The sequence below is a fragment of the Aythya marila genome (genome assembly GCF_965140915.1).
Source record: "Aythya marila genome assembly, chromosome: 27".
Classification (NCBI taxonomy): Eukaryota; Metazoa; Chordata; class Aves; order Anseriformes; family Anatidae; genus Aythya; species Aythya marila.
Window position 1 is genome coordinate 3,982,738 of NC_139068.1, and position 17,655 is coordinate 4,000,392.

The 17,655-nt window shown below is 43.2% G+C and overlaps 2 protein-coding genes across 4 annotated transcripts; one reads left to right on the top strand and one right to left on the bottom strand.

The window, feature by feature from the left end:
- Positions 1-43: 43 nt before the first annotated feature.
- LOC309887942 (uncharacterized protein C19orf44) lies at positions 44-4,101 on the top strand. 2 transcript variants are annotated; one of them, XM_082780030.1, is made up of 8 exons: positions 44-110; positions 281-919; positions 1,165-1,522; positions 1,781-1,863; positions 2,233-2,701; positions 2,887-2,979; positions 3,097-3,263; positions 3,637-4,101. In XM_082780030.1, exons 1-8 carry the CDS (start codon positions 63-65, stop codon positions 3,721-3,723), a joined length of 1,944 nt encoding a protein of 647 aa, XP_082636156.1. In that variant the 5' UTR covers positions 44-62; the 3' UTR covers positions 3,724-4,101. The 2 variants fall into 2 exon arrangements, with proteins under 2 accessions (XP_082636156.1, XP_082636157.1); XM_082780031.1 differs by having other exon boundaries at positions 1,787-1,863.
- Positions 4,102-4,269: 168 nt separating this feature from the next.
- On the bottom strand, positions 4,270-17,299 carry CHERP (calcium homeostasis endoplasmic reticulum protein). 2 transcript variants are annotated; one of them, XM_082780029.1, is made up of 18 exons: positions 17,099-17,298; positions 16,809-16,982; positions 16,090-16,274; positions 15,155-15,292; positions 14,787-14,938; positions 14,307-14,418; positions 13,861-13,950; positions 12,981-13,215; positions 12,436-12,614; positions 11,631-12,027; positions 9,492-9,730; positions 8,564-8,697; positions 8,194-8,280; positions 7,743-7,892; positions 7,498-7,614; positions 6,896-6,990; positions 6,160-6,345; positions 4,270-4,949 (listed from the first exon to the last, which is right to left on the bottom strand). In XM_082780029.1, the coding sequence occupies exons 1-18, from the start codon at positions 17,121-17,123 to the stop codon at positions 4,945-4,947; spliced, it is 2,700 nt and encodes an 899-aa protein (XP_082636155.1). In that variant the 5' UTR covers positions 17,124-17,298; the 3' UTR covers positions 4,270-4,944. The 2 variants fall into 2 exon arrangements, with proteins under 2 accessions (XP_082636155.1, XP_082636154.1); XM_082780028.1 differs by lacking the exon at positions 4,270-4,949 and adding an exon at positions 4,962-5,363 and having other exon boundaries at positions 17,099-17,299.
- Positions 17,300-17,655: the final 356 nt, after the last annotated feature.

The following is a 17,655-nucleotide window of genomic DNA, read 5'->3' on the forward strand; positions in this document are numbered from 1 at the left end:
GATATTGGGGGGTGGGCGTCTCCGGGATACGGTCCCGCTCAACCGCCTCAGCGCGTCCCGAGATGGCTGCGAGCGCTCGGGCGGGGAGGGCGCCGGTGGGCGGCGAGCAGGTGAGGGCCCGGCCTCGACAAGGGGGTCCCCGGCCGGTGAGGAGAGCCCTCAGCGGAGGAGGGGCGGGAGGAGGCGGCCGGAGGGCCGGGGGGAGTGGGTGCCGGGCCGTGCGGCTCTGCCTCTGAGGGCTCGGCCGCGGGAGCCTCACTCCGTGTCCTCCTCCGGGCAGGGGCACGGCGATGCGCAGCGCTGGAGAACCGCCGGGCCTTCCTTGCTCCTTCCTCGCTCCGGCAGCGACCTCCGTGTGGGAGAGATGGGGTTGGAGGCGGCTGGAAGAGCGCCGTGGCACCGCAGCAGGTTCCTCAAGGTGCAGGATGTGGAAGTACGGGGAAACCAGCGGTGCCAGGCGCTGGGAGGCGCCGTGCAGGCAATGAACAGAGGCGTAGCAAAGAGCGCACCGGGTGGCACTGCCCACACGCGATCAAGCTCAGCGCTGAGGAAGGTGGCACAGCTAGAAAGCAAAATCATGAATCGGAAGAAGCAGATGGCATTGCAAAACGCTGACTTCAGGCAGAAGCCTTTGGATGAAGAACACCTCTCATCTGCTTCCAGTCTTGAGCGCAGTGCAAGAGGCAAGAAATATCTGAAGAATTACACTACAGCCAGTAGGAACACAGCCATCAGTAATGCCTGTCCTGTGGAAGATGAAAGCATCCAAAGCCCAAAAAAGAGTGGTACGGTTAAACAAAAGCTTGGTTTGGATACAGGCAAAAAGGAAAAGAGAGAATTCACAGAGAACTCTCTGGAGTTTCCCAGTGGAAATGAGAATCGGAGGGTTGGTACAAGTGATTCTAAGTGGAGTGGAAAGGTAAATACAGTCTTCACTGGATTATGTTGTTCACACTTTTATAAGGTATTTTTAATTGGTATGTCACTATTTATTAACAGCAGAAAATAGTGTTTAATACTGTGTTTGTATCTTGCTTGTGATGTGTTAGCTTCAATTCACACTAAAACTACTGGGTTTACCCATTATAATCTCTTTCTCTTTTTGGTGATCCACATACAGTAAATGAAGTAACACATAAATCTCTTTTTTGTGTTCTTTAAAAGAGTAAGGCTCCCGTTTCATTAGGAACATCTCCTCCGTCTCATAAGGAAATTTCACTGACAGAGGTATCCAAAGCACCTTCTCGTCACAGCAAAGACTTAGAGAAGAATGTTTTTGGTACAGTTGATTTATTGACACCTCCACCAGCCAGCAGAAACCTGTCAGCACTACGTGGTATGAAATCTCAATCACCATCTTCTTCTATGAAAGACAATACTGTAAAAATGACCTTGCCCAGAACAGGCAACGCCAAGCAAACCCAAATATCACTTGGAAGTGATGGAAGTGAAATAAAATCTTTAGATGATTTATTTTCAAAAGCATCTGATGCAGAAGATTCAACCAGCGTAAGCTCAAATGGTAAGCTTTCCCAGGTGTTGTCTTGATAGACCTGGCACAAATTGTACTAATGATCTACTAATAAGCACGGGCAAATACTTGGTTTGAAAGAATTCAGCAGCCTAATTTAGAATTTAGAAAGAGCCATTGTTAACTTAAAGATTTAAACAGTGACTGCGTACTATTACTTCTTAGTATTACACTTTTTTTTTCTTTTTGTCACTTAATGGATGTGTACTGTAACTTTCATGTGAGGCCTCATGGTGGTTTGTCGCTCAATTGCAGACTTCAGGCTGAATATCCTGAGCCTTGATGATTTGGCATCAAATATCACCAGTGAGATGGCAGAATTCAAGCAGAAAGTAAGTAGAAGTTCCATACTAGTTCATATCTCTATTCTGCCATCGTTTGGTGAAGGGTGGAGGTTCTAAAATAAATACTTCTATTCTACCCATAAGCTATCAGAGATGAGCCTGGCTCACTAGCTGTAAAGTTAGGTCAGGATTTTGCAGTCTACTGCAACCTGACCAAATTCTTTTTGTGTGTGTCTTTGCATTTCCTTACTAAACTGACAACAATGTAAAGCTTGCAAAGTGACACAGAAAAGCAACGTTTTTATCTCCTAATAAAGGAGTAGCTGACTGTCACATGCAGTGAAAATGATAGAGATTAAGGCGTGTTATGGTTACGTACTGCTGATTCCTCTAACATACAGCTGTTTGATTTTACAGGGGGCAGACATTGAAATTACTCAAGAATCAAACAGAAATCCAAAAAAAGATACATTCCAGGTGGAAAAGGACCAACTCTCTCTTAAAATAAGTACAGTAATTGGTGTGAGTAATCCTGAAGGGGATACTGAAAAAAATGTGACTGAAGCTGGTATCTCTGAACATTTAGGTGAAGTTTCTGCAGATTTTTCTAGACAGGGACAGGATTATCCTGATCGTGATGAGAGAACTGTTAATTCAGAATATTCTGAAGACTTTGAAAAGTCTCTGTCCACAACAGATGGGGAAGCTGTATCAGAAATGTCAGAGGAAAATTCTGAGAGTAGCACGTATTCTGGAAAAGACCCATCTTCTTCAACATCAACACCTTTGCGTACTAGAGAAAGGCACGAACGGGTGCACAGGGTGACTGTAAAAGAAACCGCAGTTCAGACAGTGGATTCTCCCTTCACCTATTGCTGGTCAAAGAGTAAGTTCATGTTTAAGTCAAGATACTGCCCTCTTCAGTCTTGAGCTTTTTCATGTGTTATATTTTAACCTAGTCAGCATTAATCTATAGTTGTTAATTCAAGTACTGATGTTTTGAAGAACTGATAAACCAAATTCTAACACCGAACCCTCCAAACCCAGTAACTAATTCTATCCTATACACAGCAAACACTGCAGTACTTGGCCCGCCTGTGGGAAACAGCTACATTGATCCAGTACCTATTGCCAGTCACATCATCAGCATGGATGCAGTAGAAGGTAATGAAAAACATACTTCTTAATGCTATTTTACTGTGTTTTAAATTCCTACTCAGGTTGTTTAGCACTTACTAGCTGACTAATCTGTTACTAAGCATACACTCTTCTTTCTTGCAGCCTTGACAGCATACAATCCATCAGTGCTTGTTTTAAATGCCATGCTAAAACAGCACTTGATGTTGACCCAGCAGTTTGTGGAGAACATTCAGCACCTTCATTTATGCCTGGTGGAGTCATTAGAGAATGAGAAGTTCCACTATCACACACTAGAAGAGGCTAAAGAGGTATGATAGACTAGATAGCAGCCTAGATAAATGTGTAGTCCTTTCCAAACAATTCTAATATTTGCAGCACATAGTTTTAATTGTATTAACAGTGAATAAATTAATAGTAGAAGACTGTATTATTCATCCCTCTATTAAGAGCAAGCCAAGTATTTATGTAAAAAAGACAGAACTAAAGTCTTATTGGAAGCCATAGTTTTAAAAGAATAAGTTTTCTACTCTACCCTTTAGCTGTTCACAAATGAGGAAGGATCTTTGTCATGTTACAATGGAAGCATCAGTTCCTGTTGCTAGTAAAGTGCAGGTAGCGTGACACAAAGATTATATATGATAAATATCTACACAGATAAATGGTGTATTAATTCTTTTGCAGTACATCAAGAATCACAAATCTCCACCTCTAACACTTGAACAAGCACGCAAAGAAATTCAGAAAGCACAGGAGGATAAACTACTGTGAATCTATCAGCAATACGTAAAATTTACCTTTACAAAGCTCAAGCTGCAACAAGAAGCACTTTCAAACTGTACCGATAAAGTTGTAAACTGTACTAGAACGATTTGTACCAACTGTTTGGTATCTTGTAACATATAATTTATTTTCCTGCATCTGTGGTTTGTTTTTTTGCTCCTGTATATGATGGAAGGATAGAGATGCCATCAGTCAGGCTACCTCAGCGGTCAGAAAAAAAATAAGAAAACACTTATCCCACTCCCTTTAGAGAAGTCAGCACAGCCTGTGTGTTTATCACATAGCTCATCTATCTCTGATCATGGTAGAAAGGAAAAATATATATGAAGCACCCCGGACTGTTATCACAGTAGAAAAATACCATCCTGACCTTAGTGCCTTATTTGAGCAAACCTATCAGGTTACTACAAAACCAAACATATGCAATGTTGAGGTAAATTCAATACAATGGAGGCTTACAGCCAAAGTGCTGGAATCCATTTAGTCTCAACTTTGAGCCACTGTTTTATTTTTTTATTAAAAAAAGTGTTTATTGGAAGGCAAAACAATAAAATTCACAAGTTGATAACATACAGGTGTTGTATGCTGATTCACAGACAGTTACAGTTCCACAACTACAGTAGATCTAGAACAAACTGATATTTCACCATATTAACTGAATGGTTTTAAGAGGGTTTCTGCTATACAAACAAATTACTCTGGGAAGAGGTTACCACCACGCAGACCTCTGGAGTGGAAGTGCAGTGTAAGGGCCTAATATCTTTAGCTGGTGGTCTCTGGAAACAGTTACAAAAGTTTTTTTTTTTCCTCATTTAGGTTAAAGGAAGTTTCCAATAACATTTCACTGTTAGAAACTTGCAGAGCAGAGAAAATTGATTCTCTTCTATTGAACTAATTAGCTTTTATTAAAGGGTATATACAAAAATATAAAAAGCTTAAAGAATGTCTTCCATTACAAAGCATTGAACATCCCTTAGAGCGCTTGAAAAGCTAGAACAGTTAACCCTCGTGTTCTGAACAGAGTTGTGACTGCAGCAGCTGGTGTGTAGGGGTGTTAAGTTGTATGGTAGGTTCTAACAAGCTTGCACAGTGCTCATAGGTCACCTGTACTGGAACTAGATGCTTCATTCCCCATTTAGACATTAGGATACACTGCTCAGCATCAGTCTGACTTGATCCCAAGGCAGCACCCCTCCACTTCAAATAGAATTAACCTTTTGAGAGAAATAAACATACATTATGGAACTAGAGACATATAACCATATCAGATAATGTCTGTATTCCACAGGAATGAATCACAATCTTTGACCAGGGGAGAGCTTGACTGGGGCTTAAGTCTAGTATAAAATGGCTAACTAATTAAAAAATTTTGCAAAATAAAATGGAAATTCTTAAACGTGCTAGACATGTCATAGTAATGACTGGCCTTTTTAAACACTAAATCACAAGTGTTGAAGTACATGTCATAGCTTTCCATTTTTCACCATAGTTTTAAAAGTAATTCTTTTGTCACTTCCTCCAGACTTTAATCCGGATTTATACAAGTTTAATGTTTTGTAGAAGATGCAAGACATCTTTCTTCAGAGAGTCTTATTCAGGTGGTGGAGGGTCTTGCGTTTCACGCTTCACTGAAACAATAGGGAAAAGAGCGCTTACACATTCTGCAGTCACCTAAGCTGTCCGAAATGTTTCATGGAATGAGGGCTTTATTAATAAGGATTTTTTCCTTTTGAGCTTTATGTTAATTCGTTTTATTATACAGATCTACTGCGGCCATAGGTAGAAGTGACTTTTCAACTGGCATGCCAGTTTTTTTCGTTTTAATTACTGTTTAGTTTAATGTAACACAGACTCTCTGCAAAAATCTATCACTCGGGTAATTCTCTCCATCTCCTAAGAAGCACCTCCACTTTGCACCCTTTCTGAAACTGCACTACTATGATTTTTATTGCCAGTTCTGGGTTTGACAGAACACAGCACTAACTGTAGGAAACTAGGAGTTGGGCAGGGCCAAACAGTAAGCGTGGGCCAGCTTCATTCCAACCACACAGACCTCCTTCCTGCTTTGGCAGCCATCCATCCTGTGGTATGGCTCCCTCTGCTACTTTTACGACAATCCTATTTTTTGAAGGATAAGATTTAAAGATAGAGGCTACCGGTGTTGAAGCCATGATGTGGCTTGCACAAAACAAGCTAATAACGTTTCAGAAATTAGAATACAACATAACCCTGAAAAGGGAAAGATGCAGAGTTAATCAGAGTGTGTCTACTTACCTTGTTGATTTTTTTTTAAAATCCATTATATTAGAAAGAATGAAGAAATACTCAAAATTGAGTTTATACTCTACAGTAAAACTCTAAATAGGACAAATATCATTAATAAGTCTGAACGTTTTTTTAAATTGCTTAGCAACATTCACTTACATTCATCTCTGGCCTTCATGCGTGCGATAAATGAGTAACTTTTATTTCTTCGGTAGTTTTCATAAGGGTCATCTAATGCAACTCCCACTCCTTTATATTGATCCCATTTGTCTCGGATATCCCCTCCTTTAATTGGATCCTGAATTCCTTGCTCCTTGGCTCCCAATCCACCAGACCCACTCCATCCTGCAGAAGGGACACAACATTGCAATCCTGTACCTATTGTATTACTAGAATTCTGCAGAATAAGCAAACATCATGAAAACAGCTAAAGAAAACGTCCATTCAATGTAGCAGGATAACAGTCTGAAACAATATATGAACCGTATTCTTTTTTTTTTTTTTTTTTCCTGAAAGCATTAACATGCAGCAAGTCTGGGAGTAGAGAAACATTAACACTATCCCTAAGAACATTTAAGAGGTCAAGGGGAAAGACAATGCAAGCCCAATCTGTTTGGTCAGATGCTGATCTACACTGTTGGGAGATGAAACTCCAGGTAGCTGAATCCTATTTGATGCCAAACTCACATCCCTGTCTTCTACATCCTTCCCAGAAGGGCAACTGCCATCGTTGTTTCACGTTTTATGTACTTACATCTCTGAATATCCTTACTCTGTCCTCAGAATATGAAGGTGCTGAAAGGGACAATACTTAGGAATGTGCAAAAATTAATGATGTCCAAGAGCTGAGTGCCTGATTGTGTTTCCTGGCTTATATTCCAAACCAGTACCTTACCCATTTTCACTAGCATCTGATGGCCTTTATTTTCTTCTCCAAGTCTTGATTCTGGTATAGGAGGCCCAGAACTGGAGCCCAAACCAGCAGAAGAACTAAGGAAATAAAAAAAAAAAAAAGGAAATTAAAAACAAGCAATACTGTTCTGACCCAGTGCAAGGGACTTTAAATCTTGTTAAATATTAACATCCAGTATAATCCCATTCATTTTACGATCTTTTTTTTTTTTTTTTTTTTTTATAAAGCTATTAGGTTACGGAGTTTTAAAGGTGCCAACAAACCTTACCTGCTTCTCGGTACAAGGGAGAAATCAAACACTAGTCTTCCTCACACTAAGAGCTCTTGGAGGATTTTTCCCCCATTCTAGGAAGGCTTATAAGGCCTTCACAGCTGCACAGTGTTTTGTTATAAAGCCATCACAAAATGGTAATATTTTCTCTATATATATACAGAAATAGCACAAACACTATTACCAAATCTGCTTGTCATCCTTTCTACTATTGGTGAAATACTTAATGCACTCAGTTTACGAGAAAAGTACCCTTTATGATACTTATCTGAACAGTCCAGGTAAAAAGAGAAATAAACAAATAAAAGCTTACGGAGGAGTGGGGCTGCGAGACCGGGACCGGCGCCGCCTTCCTGGGGAGTAAGATTTTGATCTGGACCGTGACCGTGATCGTGAGCGGCTATGGGAAGAGCGGGACCTGCTCCGGCTTCTGGAAAAAGACAGCACGTGAGATCAGACGCACAAGTTTCCGAAGCAACATCCAGGGTTCTTTTTTCAGCCCTGAAGGTTGTTTCCTACTGCCTCTGACTTCCTGAGATTCATCCCATTGCACTGTACCTGGACTGAGAGCGTGAATAGGATCGTGACCGAGAGCAAGAGCGAGATCGTGACCTTGAATAGGAGCCAGATGATTTTGAAGATCGTGAATTGGACCGGGAGGATGAACGACCTCGGCTTTTAGACCGACTGCGAGACCGAGAAGGCCCACTGCACAGATAAAGGCAGAGAAACTCCAGTGAAATTCCTTGGAGATACTTGAGAAATGCAAATGTAGCTTTGATCAAACTCAAATTACACAAAAGCACTATATTTCTGCAAACAATCCAATCAAAACCTAAGTGTGAAAAAAACAAAACTATTTTCTACGGATTAGAATTTCCAGCAACTTAAAATCCAGTTAATTCCACCAACATACTGCTGAACAGATTTTTCTTATACTAGTCTGAGGTGATCCTAGCACCTTCCAAATGAACAGCATGCATCAGAAGGCACCAGACAGATCTCTCACCTATTTCTCTTCTCCTGACCTTTCCTCCGTCTCGCTCTCATTTTAGCTCTGAAGAATTCGTACAGTCCGTTCTGCTCCCAGCCTTCACTGCAATAAATCAACCACACATAGAACCAACATCAGTAAAACTCTACTTTGATCCACGGAGCAATTAAGGATTTCCTCTAGATTTTGTAGGGAACAAAGGGCCTGGGCAGAAAGGTCTCACACATCTCAGTGCAAGATCAAACAGTTTAAAATACAACAAGAGCACTTATTTTCAGCATTAGAAGAACCAAGACACAGGCGAAGGAGAGAGAGGCACTTCTTGTTTTGAGACAGCTTCGTAGGGCATTTTCCTTACCATATTGTTAGCTATACCTACTCTTACCTGTTTCTAGGCCTGTCATGAGATGGTGGACTATAAAATGCCTCAACCGCAGCCAGTAGTCTCTCACTGGGGGGCATTGGGGGTGGAAGACGTATATCTTTAGGATCTAAAGGTTTATACTCATGATCTTCAAGCTGCCGGAAACAAAACAAATTACATTCTTGTCATGTGTCATGGGGTTGCTACCCTGAAGAGATAAATATAGATTTAACTGTGTAGGGACCTCACAATTCACTATTGGATTAAAAATGGTCCAGCAATAAGGATTCTGCAGATGACCCACTGCTTCCTTGTGCTATCACCACCATTTTGATTTCTATAAGCCAGCACAACACCTATTGGAGCACTATCTGGATCACCAGGTAGATAAAACACACATCTTATCTATCCACCTCTGTGATAACAGTGCCTGGATGGAAACCTGGTAAAAGCTGGTGTATGCTGAGTAACACGAAGTCAAGAGATGGAATAGACCTACTTGTTCATCTCAAACACAGAATGATAAATGCAAATATCCCCCAAGATGCTGATACAGGTGCATGTTCGCTACCATTCTTGGCACATATAACACTAGTGTTGCAAAACATCTTTGTAAGAAAATTCTGAATACCAAAACTAGTGCACAGTGGCCCCATCAGAACTGCAGGGTCTCTCTGCCCATCTGAAAATCACTGGGGGTAAGACTTTAAAAAAAATGAGTCTTTCACAGATACAGGCTCAACTGGCTTTCACTGGGACACAACACCAAGTTTTTACCATTTTCACTGCCTTCCCTCACCACCCGCCCATACAACAACGTGCTGAGCCTGAGGGCTGCTGGAGGGAAAGATGTGAAATTGAAAATGTACACGTTAAACTACCCATAATATTCACTGTGGGATTTTGATCTTTTAATCCTACCAGTCAGGGCCCAGTTTCAAGCACTTACTTTTACAAGCGGAGCCATCAGTCCAGCAGGAAGATCAAAGTAGGGAACGTTTGGCACCAGACTGGGATCATCATGGTTCATGTGAGGGGGGCCCTGTCGCCGCATGTGAGGAGGCTGCCCGTTAAATCCATGTGGGGGAGGCCCGAAATCAGGGTGCTGTGGCCCTCCCCAGGGAGGATGCTCGCTGATTCCAGGATGAGGCAATCTGTGACCAGGGTGATGATGAGGAGGTCCAATTTCTGCACAGAGTGGGAGGGTTAAAACATTTTACTTAGCTACAGAGAAGGGAAAGGCAATAAGAGCAGTGTACGTCAATTAGCACGTTTATCCTAAAAACAAATCTTGGCACCTTGTAGATCAAGAAAAGCAACAGAACGGAAGAACTAGGACCTGTAGCCAGCCTCATGTTCACAGAAATCTTGCAGTGCATCTCTTTTTCTGGCTACAGCAGCCACTCTCAAGACAACAGGAAGCTAACTCTAAGCCACTGCTTACTTTGGGACATACTGTGGTCAAAAAGTACCACAAGAAAGATGCTCAAGAACAAAAAGTTTCAGATGCAGCAGGCCAGCTGCTGACGGGATCTATTTCTGAAGCCTAAACACACAATCATGGCTTAGCATCAACCTAAACAGATCCGTAATACACACTGCCTCTATGCCAAATCATTATACATAAAGAAAGAAACATGGCAGGGATTAACTCACATGAGTAGGTGACAAGAAAATGCTTGAAAGAAGTTTAAAGCAGTGTTTCAAGAAGAGGTAGAGATAATATCCTGTTAAAGTAGGAGTGAGAGGCATCCATCCAGTCACTGATGGACAAACCATTTGCTGTGAACACCAGGAAACCCTGCTGAACTCACTGCGCTCCGCAGAAAAAAGGGAAGACTGAAAATCAATACCTGCTGCAGGGGGACCAACGGCTTTTCCAGGAAGTCACTACAGCCACCACACAGTCCTCAGCCTCTGCTATTTGACTCATCTTTATTAGGATTTGAACGTAGGCTGCGCTGTCATTGCTTCATCACTTTCCTAATTTTAGCTGGTTTAGTAGATTCCCCTCCTCCAACATCTTTGCGTGATACAACAGATGTTCCGGGTCATCAATACAACCCAAAACACAGAATCTTTTTTGAGCTTAAAAACCTTAATTTCCCCACACACACCTCACCCAGACAAGAAAAGCTGTTCTTCCTACTCACTACCACAGCTCTTAAAAAAAAAAAATCTTTACTGGAGAAGTTAGACACAATCCTAAATACATAATTCATTGGTTTTCAACCTTTTTGGGACTTGGGGAAATAGAAATCTTTTATGCTTAAAATAGCAACTCCTACATTGCCATTTTTAAAGTTACTTGTCACACAGAACCACAGGGATCTTTAGATACTATGTTGACAACGATCATTCCAGAATGATCATAACTTCTGGATGTGGAAAACTAAAGAGAAACTAAATCAGGGCAGACCACCACCAGACTTCAGCGGGGGCCTGCAGCCAAACCCAAGCCACAAAGGGCAGGCACACAGTGCCCCGACTACATTCTCAGACATCCCCATGTTCCAGCAAGAGAGCAAACCCAACGAGGGAGGGAAGGATCATTTCACCAGACACTACACCAAGCCACACAATGCTAGCCACACACAAGACAGACAACTGAGAGCTTTTCTCTAAAAATAAAGAGAGGAAGATAAGACCATGGATACACAAGAAAAAATGCTTCCATCCTGCCTTCCTCCAACCTCTTCTATCTAGGGAAGACCTAGCTAAAGAGACCTCACCTACAGCCTGACGTACAAAGAACTGAATTTGGAGGTAAATCCCGCCTCTCACCTCTGGGCTATTTTTAAAATGAAATAGTCACAAAAAGAGTACCCAAAGAGCCACTGACTTGAGCTTGGATTACAGTTTCTGGTTATCCTGGTTGTGGAAGGAAGACAAGAAGCAAGGAAGCATCCAATTCTGCACATATTTCCTACTGAGTCAGTTAGTTGTAGCTTCCCAAACCCAAAAACTCAGTATTTCTCAGGAAAACCTGAGCACTCCACCAAGAGTATGCTGTCACCCCAAAGCACTACAGTTTGTAACAGCAATCAGTATTGCAACGTAAGAAAACCTGGCCCAGCACACACTTTACCTTGAGGAAAATCCCCCTGGGGGTAATCAAAACGATGAGGATAAGGAGGCCTTTCAAAGGGATGGCGAGGTGGAAAATCATCCTGCATGAAGCGAGGTGGAAAGCGGTTGAAATTATGCGGATGCGGGGGCTGGTTGAATTGGGGATGTTGCTGATGTGGAGGAAATGGGCCTCTGAAGTGAGGTGGCCGCTGCATTCGAAATGGAGGTTCCCTTTGACCCCCACCCCATGGAGGTTGTTCGTGCTGGTTGTTCCACGGGGCTTCAAACTGGTTGTTCCAAGAAGGATCGGGCTGGTTGTTCCACGGCGTCTCTCGCTGGTTGTTCCAGCCTTGATCTCTCTGTTCGTTCCACATTCCTTCATGGTTGTTATTCCATGGAGGACAGTGAGGTGGTCCCTGGTGGTAAAAGTAACAAGCCTGGTCATTAGGCTACATGAAAGTGATAAAAACGTTCTACCTTTTAAAGTAAATATTGCCTGTAGACAATTTCAAAAATATTTCTGAACAGCTGTGGACTTTTCCTGTCTTTTCTCTGAAACTAAATTGCTAGGGAACGACTCAGTGCTGAACTTGAAGACAGCACTTCTTGTTCTGCTCATTCGTATGGAAAAGTGCAGTAGCTGACAACCTGAAATCCAGCCTAAACTTTGCTTTCAGCTATGCTGAGAATAAGAAAGCTTTGGATTTTAATCTGAATGTATAACCTTCCCACCTTTTCAAAACACTCCCACTCCCAAGATGGTCTTTCTGAATAGGTGAAGTTCCACCTCCCCCTACATCTCATTTCAGAACAGTGCTTGATACCTGCTGTTGACCCCATGGTGCAACAGGGTGAGGTTGGTCAAACCACGGTGGTTTATTTGGAGGAATCTGATCATGAGATCCAGGGCCACGAGGTCCACCAGAGGCAGGATCCTGCACTCCAGACCCTGTCGCGTCATACTCTGAAGAACCACCTATGGGCATCTGAGATTTACCATCATCTGAAACAAATTGGAGACAGTTAGAAGCATCCAGGTCACAGGCAGTTACTAACACCAGCACACTTACAAGACTCCATCAGAATTTTGCTGGGTACGTAGTCATATTTTACAGAAATCTACTACTGTGAGAGAGATTTCTGACAGATTTCTAACACTCATAATTTCTTTCCTCATTTATATTCAAGCATCAGACTGCACCAGATGCAAGGATCAAGGCAGAAGCCTGAATCTGTTTGAAACAAACTAGCATACCACAGTAGCTCACAAGCAAAATGTAGGGAATTAAATAGATAAAAAAATAAAAACAAATCTCTTAATTTTTTCCACCCACTGGTTTCTGCACAGGTCCCCAGAACAGGTTAGTACCTGCTTGTGTAACTGGAGCAGATGGTGGAGCTGAGGCTGGTGCTGCTGTGGGGGCTTGAGGCGGTGGGGTTGATTTCACCTCATTCTCCAGCGGTGGAATTTGTATTTGTTGCTGCTGCTGCTGCGTTAAACTGTTTACAAACTCTTCGTGTTGAGTTTTTAGGTTCTGTATCTGCTGTTGGAAGGCAACCTGTACAGGCTGTACTACTGTAGCATACTCAGTGATCAAATTTGCCTGATAAAGTGAGAAATTGAGGAGAACAAAGTTAGTGCTGCACGTAAAACAGATCCCCTATAAGCTCATTCAGAATCTCCTATATTACACTCCCCCCGCCTTCCACAAAATAACTCTGCTGGCAGAAGGACCTGGTCACACTATGAAGCTCTGAAGGTCTCCAAAATATTCTCTGCAGGACAGAATTCACTGTCCATATTAAGACTAGCTTTCAAATACAGCTAAAACCAACAGCATTCATTATTAATGCTAAAAATGAGTACCTCCCGCTGCCAAAACAATTTTAATGCTTAGCATATAAAATTTAAAGCTATGGCAGCGTATACAATTTAAAGGCATGGTTTCTTTAGTACCCCTTTATCAAGCATCAATTTCCATAAAAAAAGAACACTCAGAAATAAGCTTGACTGAAATGTAATAGTTACTAATGCAAGTAGACTTTCTGGGACCATAGCAACAGCCAGATTATTGAATGTTTGAAGGAACAAGGTAACGTTTCACATTTTCTGTAATCCCTTGTAAACAACTTCAATAGGGAGGAGGAGGAGGAGTGTTAATAGTTGCCTTTCAAAAAGAAAAACATTTCCTAAATTTTCATATTTACAGGCATATTTTGAAAAGAGTAACTTTTCTTTTGTGGCTAACCTGGTACTGGCCAAGTCCAAGAGCTGGGCTCTGTAACTGCTGAATAATTGACTCATCAAAGTATCCATTTTTCTCCCATAGTTGAAGAAGCTGCATAAATTCAAGAGTGAAAGGTGCTTAGAATTGATGAACAATCACAGAAAAATTGAGGCTATTTTTTTTTGTAAAATATTTCCAGCTTTATCAAAAGACCTAGGATTTACTCAGTTGTATTTGGAACCACCAAAGACTCAAATGCATTCAACCTTTTAGCAATAGCTAAAGCTAAGTACTCTTAGGTTGTAGTTCAAATAGGTTCAAATGCAAAGCACGTCCTGTGATAAGATTTTGTGAAGACAACCAGACTAAAAACATCTCAGCAGTCCTCTTCTGTCCTTGTAGTTGTGAATTTGCCTGGCATTAACCTAACAAAGCAAAGCACAGTTAAACTAAAACCAGATACTCACTCTGGCAATTTTCTGTTGCTTATCCTCCTCCACCGCTAAAAAACTGGTACAATAAATAGGTACAACCACCTTCTGTAAAGCAGCCAGGAGATCCCGTGCTTGCTTCCGCTGGCTTCAAAAAAGGAAGGGGAAGGAGAAGAGTTACTGCTGTTCACTATAGCATTAAATATAGCATTAAAAGCATTGCAAATCAATTCCTCCCAGCTTCCACTGTACCAAAAGATTCATAGATATAGAGTTCCCTCCTTTACATTTTTACTGTACAGCCTTAACTTGAATAAAAATATACAAATTAGATAAAAGTTTAATTTGATTATTAAAGCACCAGATCTTTGTGCCAGCTACAGATGTTAAGGCATCTGCTAAAAATAATGAATACATTAAAAATAAAAGGTGACTAGTCAAAGAATATATGTAGCAGAGACAGCTTTCACCCAATTAATCAAAACATAAAACTGAAAAACACAATTTAATCCTTACCAGTGATGCAATACATCATTAATTAAGTAAATCAGGTGCAAGCGAAGCTCAAAGTGAGCTCCTTCTGCTGTTATACGATTTCGCAGGTGCCCAGCCATCAGCTCACAGTGTGCAGGAGATTTTGCATTACTAAACATCCAGTTCTTGCCAGCCTTAGAGAAAAGAAAGAAAAAAAAAAAAAAAGCTGGTCTAAAGTGTTCACATCATAAGGACTCCCTAGAACACTGAAATAACTGCCAGAAGAGAAATTTTCAGGTAATTTTCTTGCCTACCATACAAAACATAGTTATTTTCTATACAATCCCAAAATTCCGATTGTTCCTAATCCACAACAGCACCAAGTAAGTGCTCAGACTAACATCACTTACTGAGATTGCATCTTTTGTGCACGTGTCGATTATTGGCTGCAACAGGTTGTCAAATTCATTCATATCTAACTGGGTTTCCTCCAAAACTTTCTGCATCTGCTGCTCTATTGCAAGGGCCACTGCTGATGTGACTTGTTCCTGAAAAAAAAAATAAAGTTATAAAATAAAATTAAATTACATCCCATTTTCTTTTAGAAAACTAAGCTGCTGTAGCCCAGGCCTCTTAGCCTCTTAACCACAAGCAGCTCTCTCAAAAACCAAGACCCTTTACAGGCAATGTTATCACACATAAACGTTTTGATTATTTGTTTTTAAGAAGACTATTCTCATTCTTTGGGGAAAAAAAAAAAAAAAAAAAAAAAAAAAAACTGTATTCATTTCTGCTTCTTATGTCCCTCCTTCATTGAAAAAAATAATTGCAGACAGGTCCTAAACATATATTTCAGGAGTGCTCCCTTCTTCCATAAATCCTCGGTTTGGTTGTCAGTAACATTAAGGGCAAAGTGGTGCCTGCAAAAACACCTAGTTCAAGTACACAGCACCTTCCCGCCCCAAATCTGAATCTGCCTTGAGGTACAAGATTATTTTAGGCTACTGCTAAAGTACAACCACATTTATCGCAGTTCCCAGCAGCCTCCAGCATCAAATGCAGTCACAATTTCTTCCACTCTGTGAACCAGCAGGGCTTTTCATATACTAAATATATTATCTTAATCAAGGACCAATCTTACTAAAGCATCACATACATCTGTTCTAAGGATTCGGTGGCAATTACCGTGGAACTAAAATAAGTACAATAATGCCTCCTCTCCTCCCCAACACCCAAACCCACCACCCACCAGTCAGATGGAAGCCTTTCTCTCTCCCTTCGCTCTGAATATTTGCAGCCACGGGTAGTTTAGGATAAGGCAGACGAGTGCTTATTTCACACCAACCTGTCTCATGGCAAGGAGATGCTGCTCCTGCTGCTGCAGGTTCCACTGACTCTGCTGGATAAGTTCCTCCACAGAAGGAGTGCCCTGAGGAGCTGGGATGGGAGCAGCCGGTGGTGGGAGAGATGGTTGGGGCAGTGGCTGGATCTGCGTTGTAGCCTCAATGTCTTGACTTTGCTTGCACAGCACTGTCAGACAAAGTAAACTCTTAAAGCAAGCCTCAAATATAAGTCTGCTACCACCAGCCCATACACAAACGCTGTGCTGGTTCCAGACCCTCATTCTTTACATAATGGTTCGATGCAAAATGTCAATCGTGCAATTAAGGGTGGGTGGTGCAAAGAGATGAGGGGGACAAGCGACTCCTTGCTCAATGGGAGAGGAACGTCTCCAACACCAGACCAGCTCCCGGAGCTCTGTGTGGGACCTCCCGGTTCCCGAGTGCCCCCTGTGCCCACAGCACAGCCCAACCTAGCTCCAAACCCTCAAAGGGGAGGCGTGCAGAGCCGCGGGCAGGGCTCAGCCATCTACCTGGAGCTCAGACGGCAGGAAGAGGCCGCAAACCGATCCCGGCAGGGTACAGCGAAGCCAGGGGGGGCAAAGCTGCTCCGCGGGCCGGGGCCCAGAGGGGACCGGGAGGCAGCAGCCGCAGGGGAGGGGGGGGGAGGGGGGCAGGGCCCGCCGCCACCCTCGGCCGGCCCCGAGTCGCGGCCCCCACTCACGCTGCTGCTGTTCCAAGGCCAGTTTGTACTTGTAGTAGCCGTAGAAGTCGCCCCCGAAGAGGAAGGAGAATTTGGGGTTCTCCTTCTGCTTCTCCATCGTCATCTTCTCGAACTCGGGCCCGTTCCGCGCCACGAACTGCGCCAGCTTGTCGATGACATTCCGCAGCTCCTGGTCTGTGGGGAGGCAGCGCCGTCAGCCCGCGCCGGGCCCGCTCCCTCCCTTCACACCCCTCCCAAACCTTCCCTTCTCCCCTCTCGCCCCCCTCAGACCCCCCCGGGGCCGCGCTCACCGTCGGGCGGCAGCGGCATCTCCATGGCTGCGGGACAACGGGGGCGCCGCCGCCGCCGCTAGGCCGCACCGGCCGGAAGTGCCGCCAAGCGCCACGCGCGGCCGCGCTTTACGGCCGCGTCGCTATGGAGACCGCAAAGGGCGGGAACCTGACAGGGCCCGGCCCCGGGGCGGGAAGGGGCTGAGGCGGCGGGGCCAGGCCCCAGCACCCGGGGAGGATCCGGGGTGGTCACGGTCCCCTCACGGTCCCTTCCCCGCCGCTCTGTCACGGTTTCCGAAGCCGTCTCGGCCCCAAGGCTCGCCCCTCGCCCTGCCCAGCCTGGGAAGCTGCTTCTGGGCTGCGGGTGGCTCCCCGCTCGCTGCCGTTCCTGCAGCAGCTAGTTCTTGTGCTTACCAAGCCCTAAAAGTACACCAAAGTACATCCAAACTAAAAAGTACATCCACATCCAAACTAAAAGTACATCCAAATTGCACTCAGGTTGACAGAAATCCATAAAGCACATTAAAAGAAAGAATGTCGTTCAACATCTGTTGCGTATCTGGGAAAATCCATCACTG

Excerpts from the sequence above, each read along its gene's own strand:
- CHERP (XM_082780028.1), bottom strand. The coding sequence starts at position 17,123 with ATGGAGATGCCGCTGCCGCCCGACG. Across the intron at positions 16,983-17,098 it reads GATGCCGCTGCCGCCCGACG|ACCAGGAGCTGCGGAATGTC; the intron begins GTGAGCGCGGCC and ends GCCTCCCCACAG. Across the intron at positions 13,951-14,306 it reads AGCAACAGAAAATTGCCAGA|CTTCTTCAACTATGGGAGAA; the intron begins GTGAGTATCTGG and ends GAATTTATGCAG.
- LOC309887942 (XM_082780030.1), top strand. The coding sequence starts at position 63 with ATGGCTGCGAGCGCTCGGGCGGGGAGGGCGCCGGTGGGCGGCGAGCAG. Across the intron at positions 1,523-1,780 it reads AACCAGCGTAAGCTCAAATG|TTGCAGACTTCAGGCTGAAT; the intron begins GTAAGCTTTCCC and ends TTTGTCGCTCAA. Across the intron at positions 3,264-3,636 it reads CACTAGAAGAGGCTAAAGAG|TACATCAAGAATCACAAATC; the intron begins GTATGATAGACT and ends ATTCTTTTGCAG.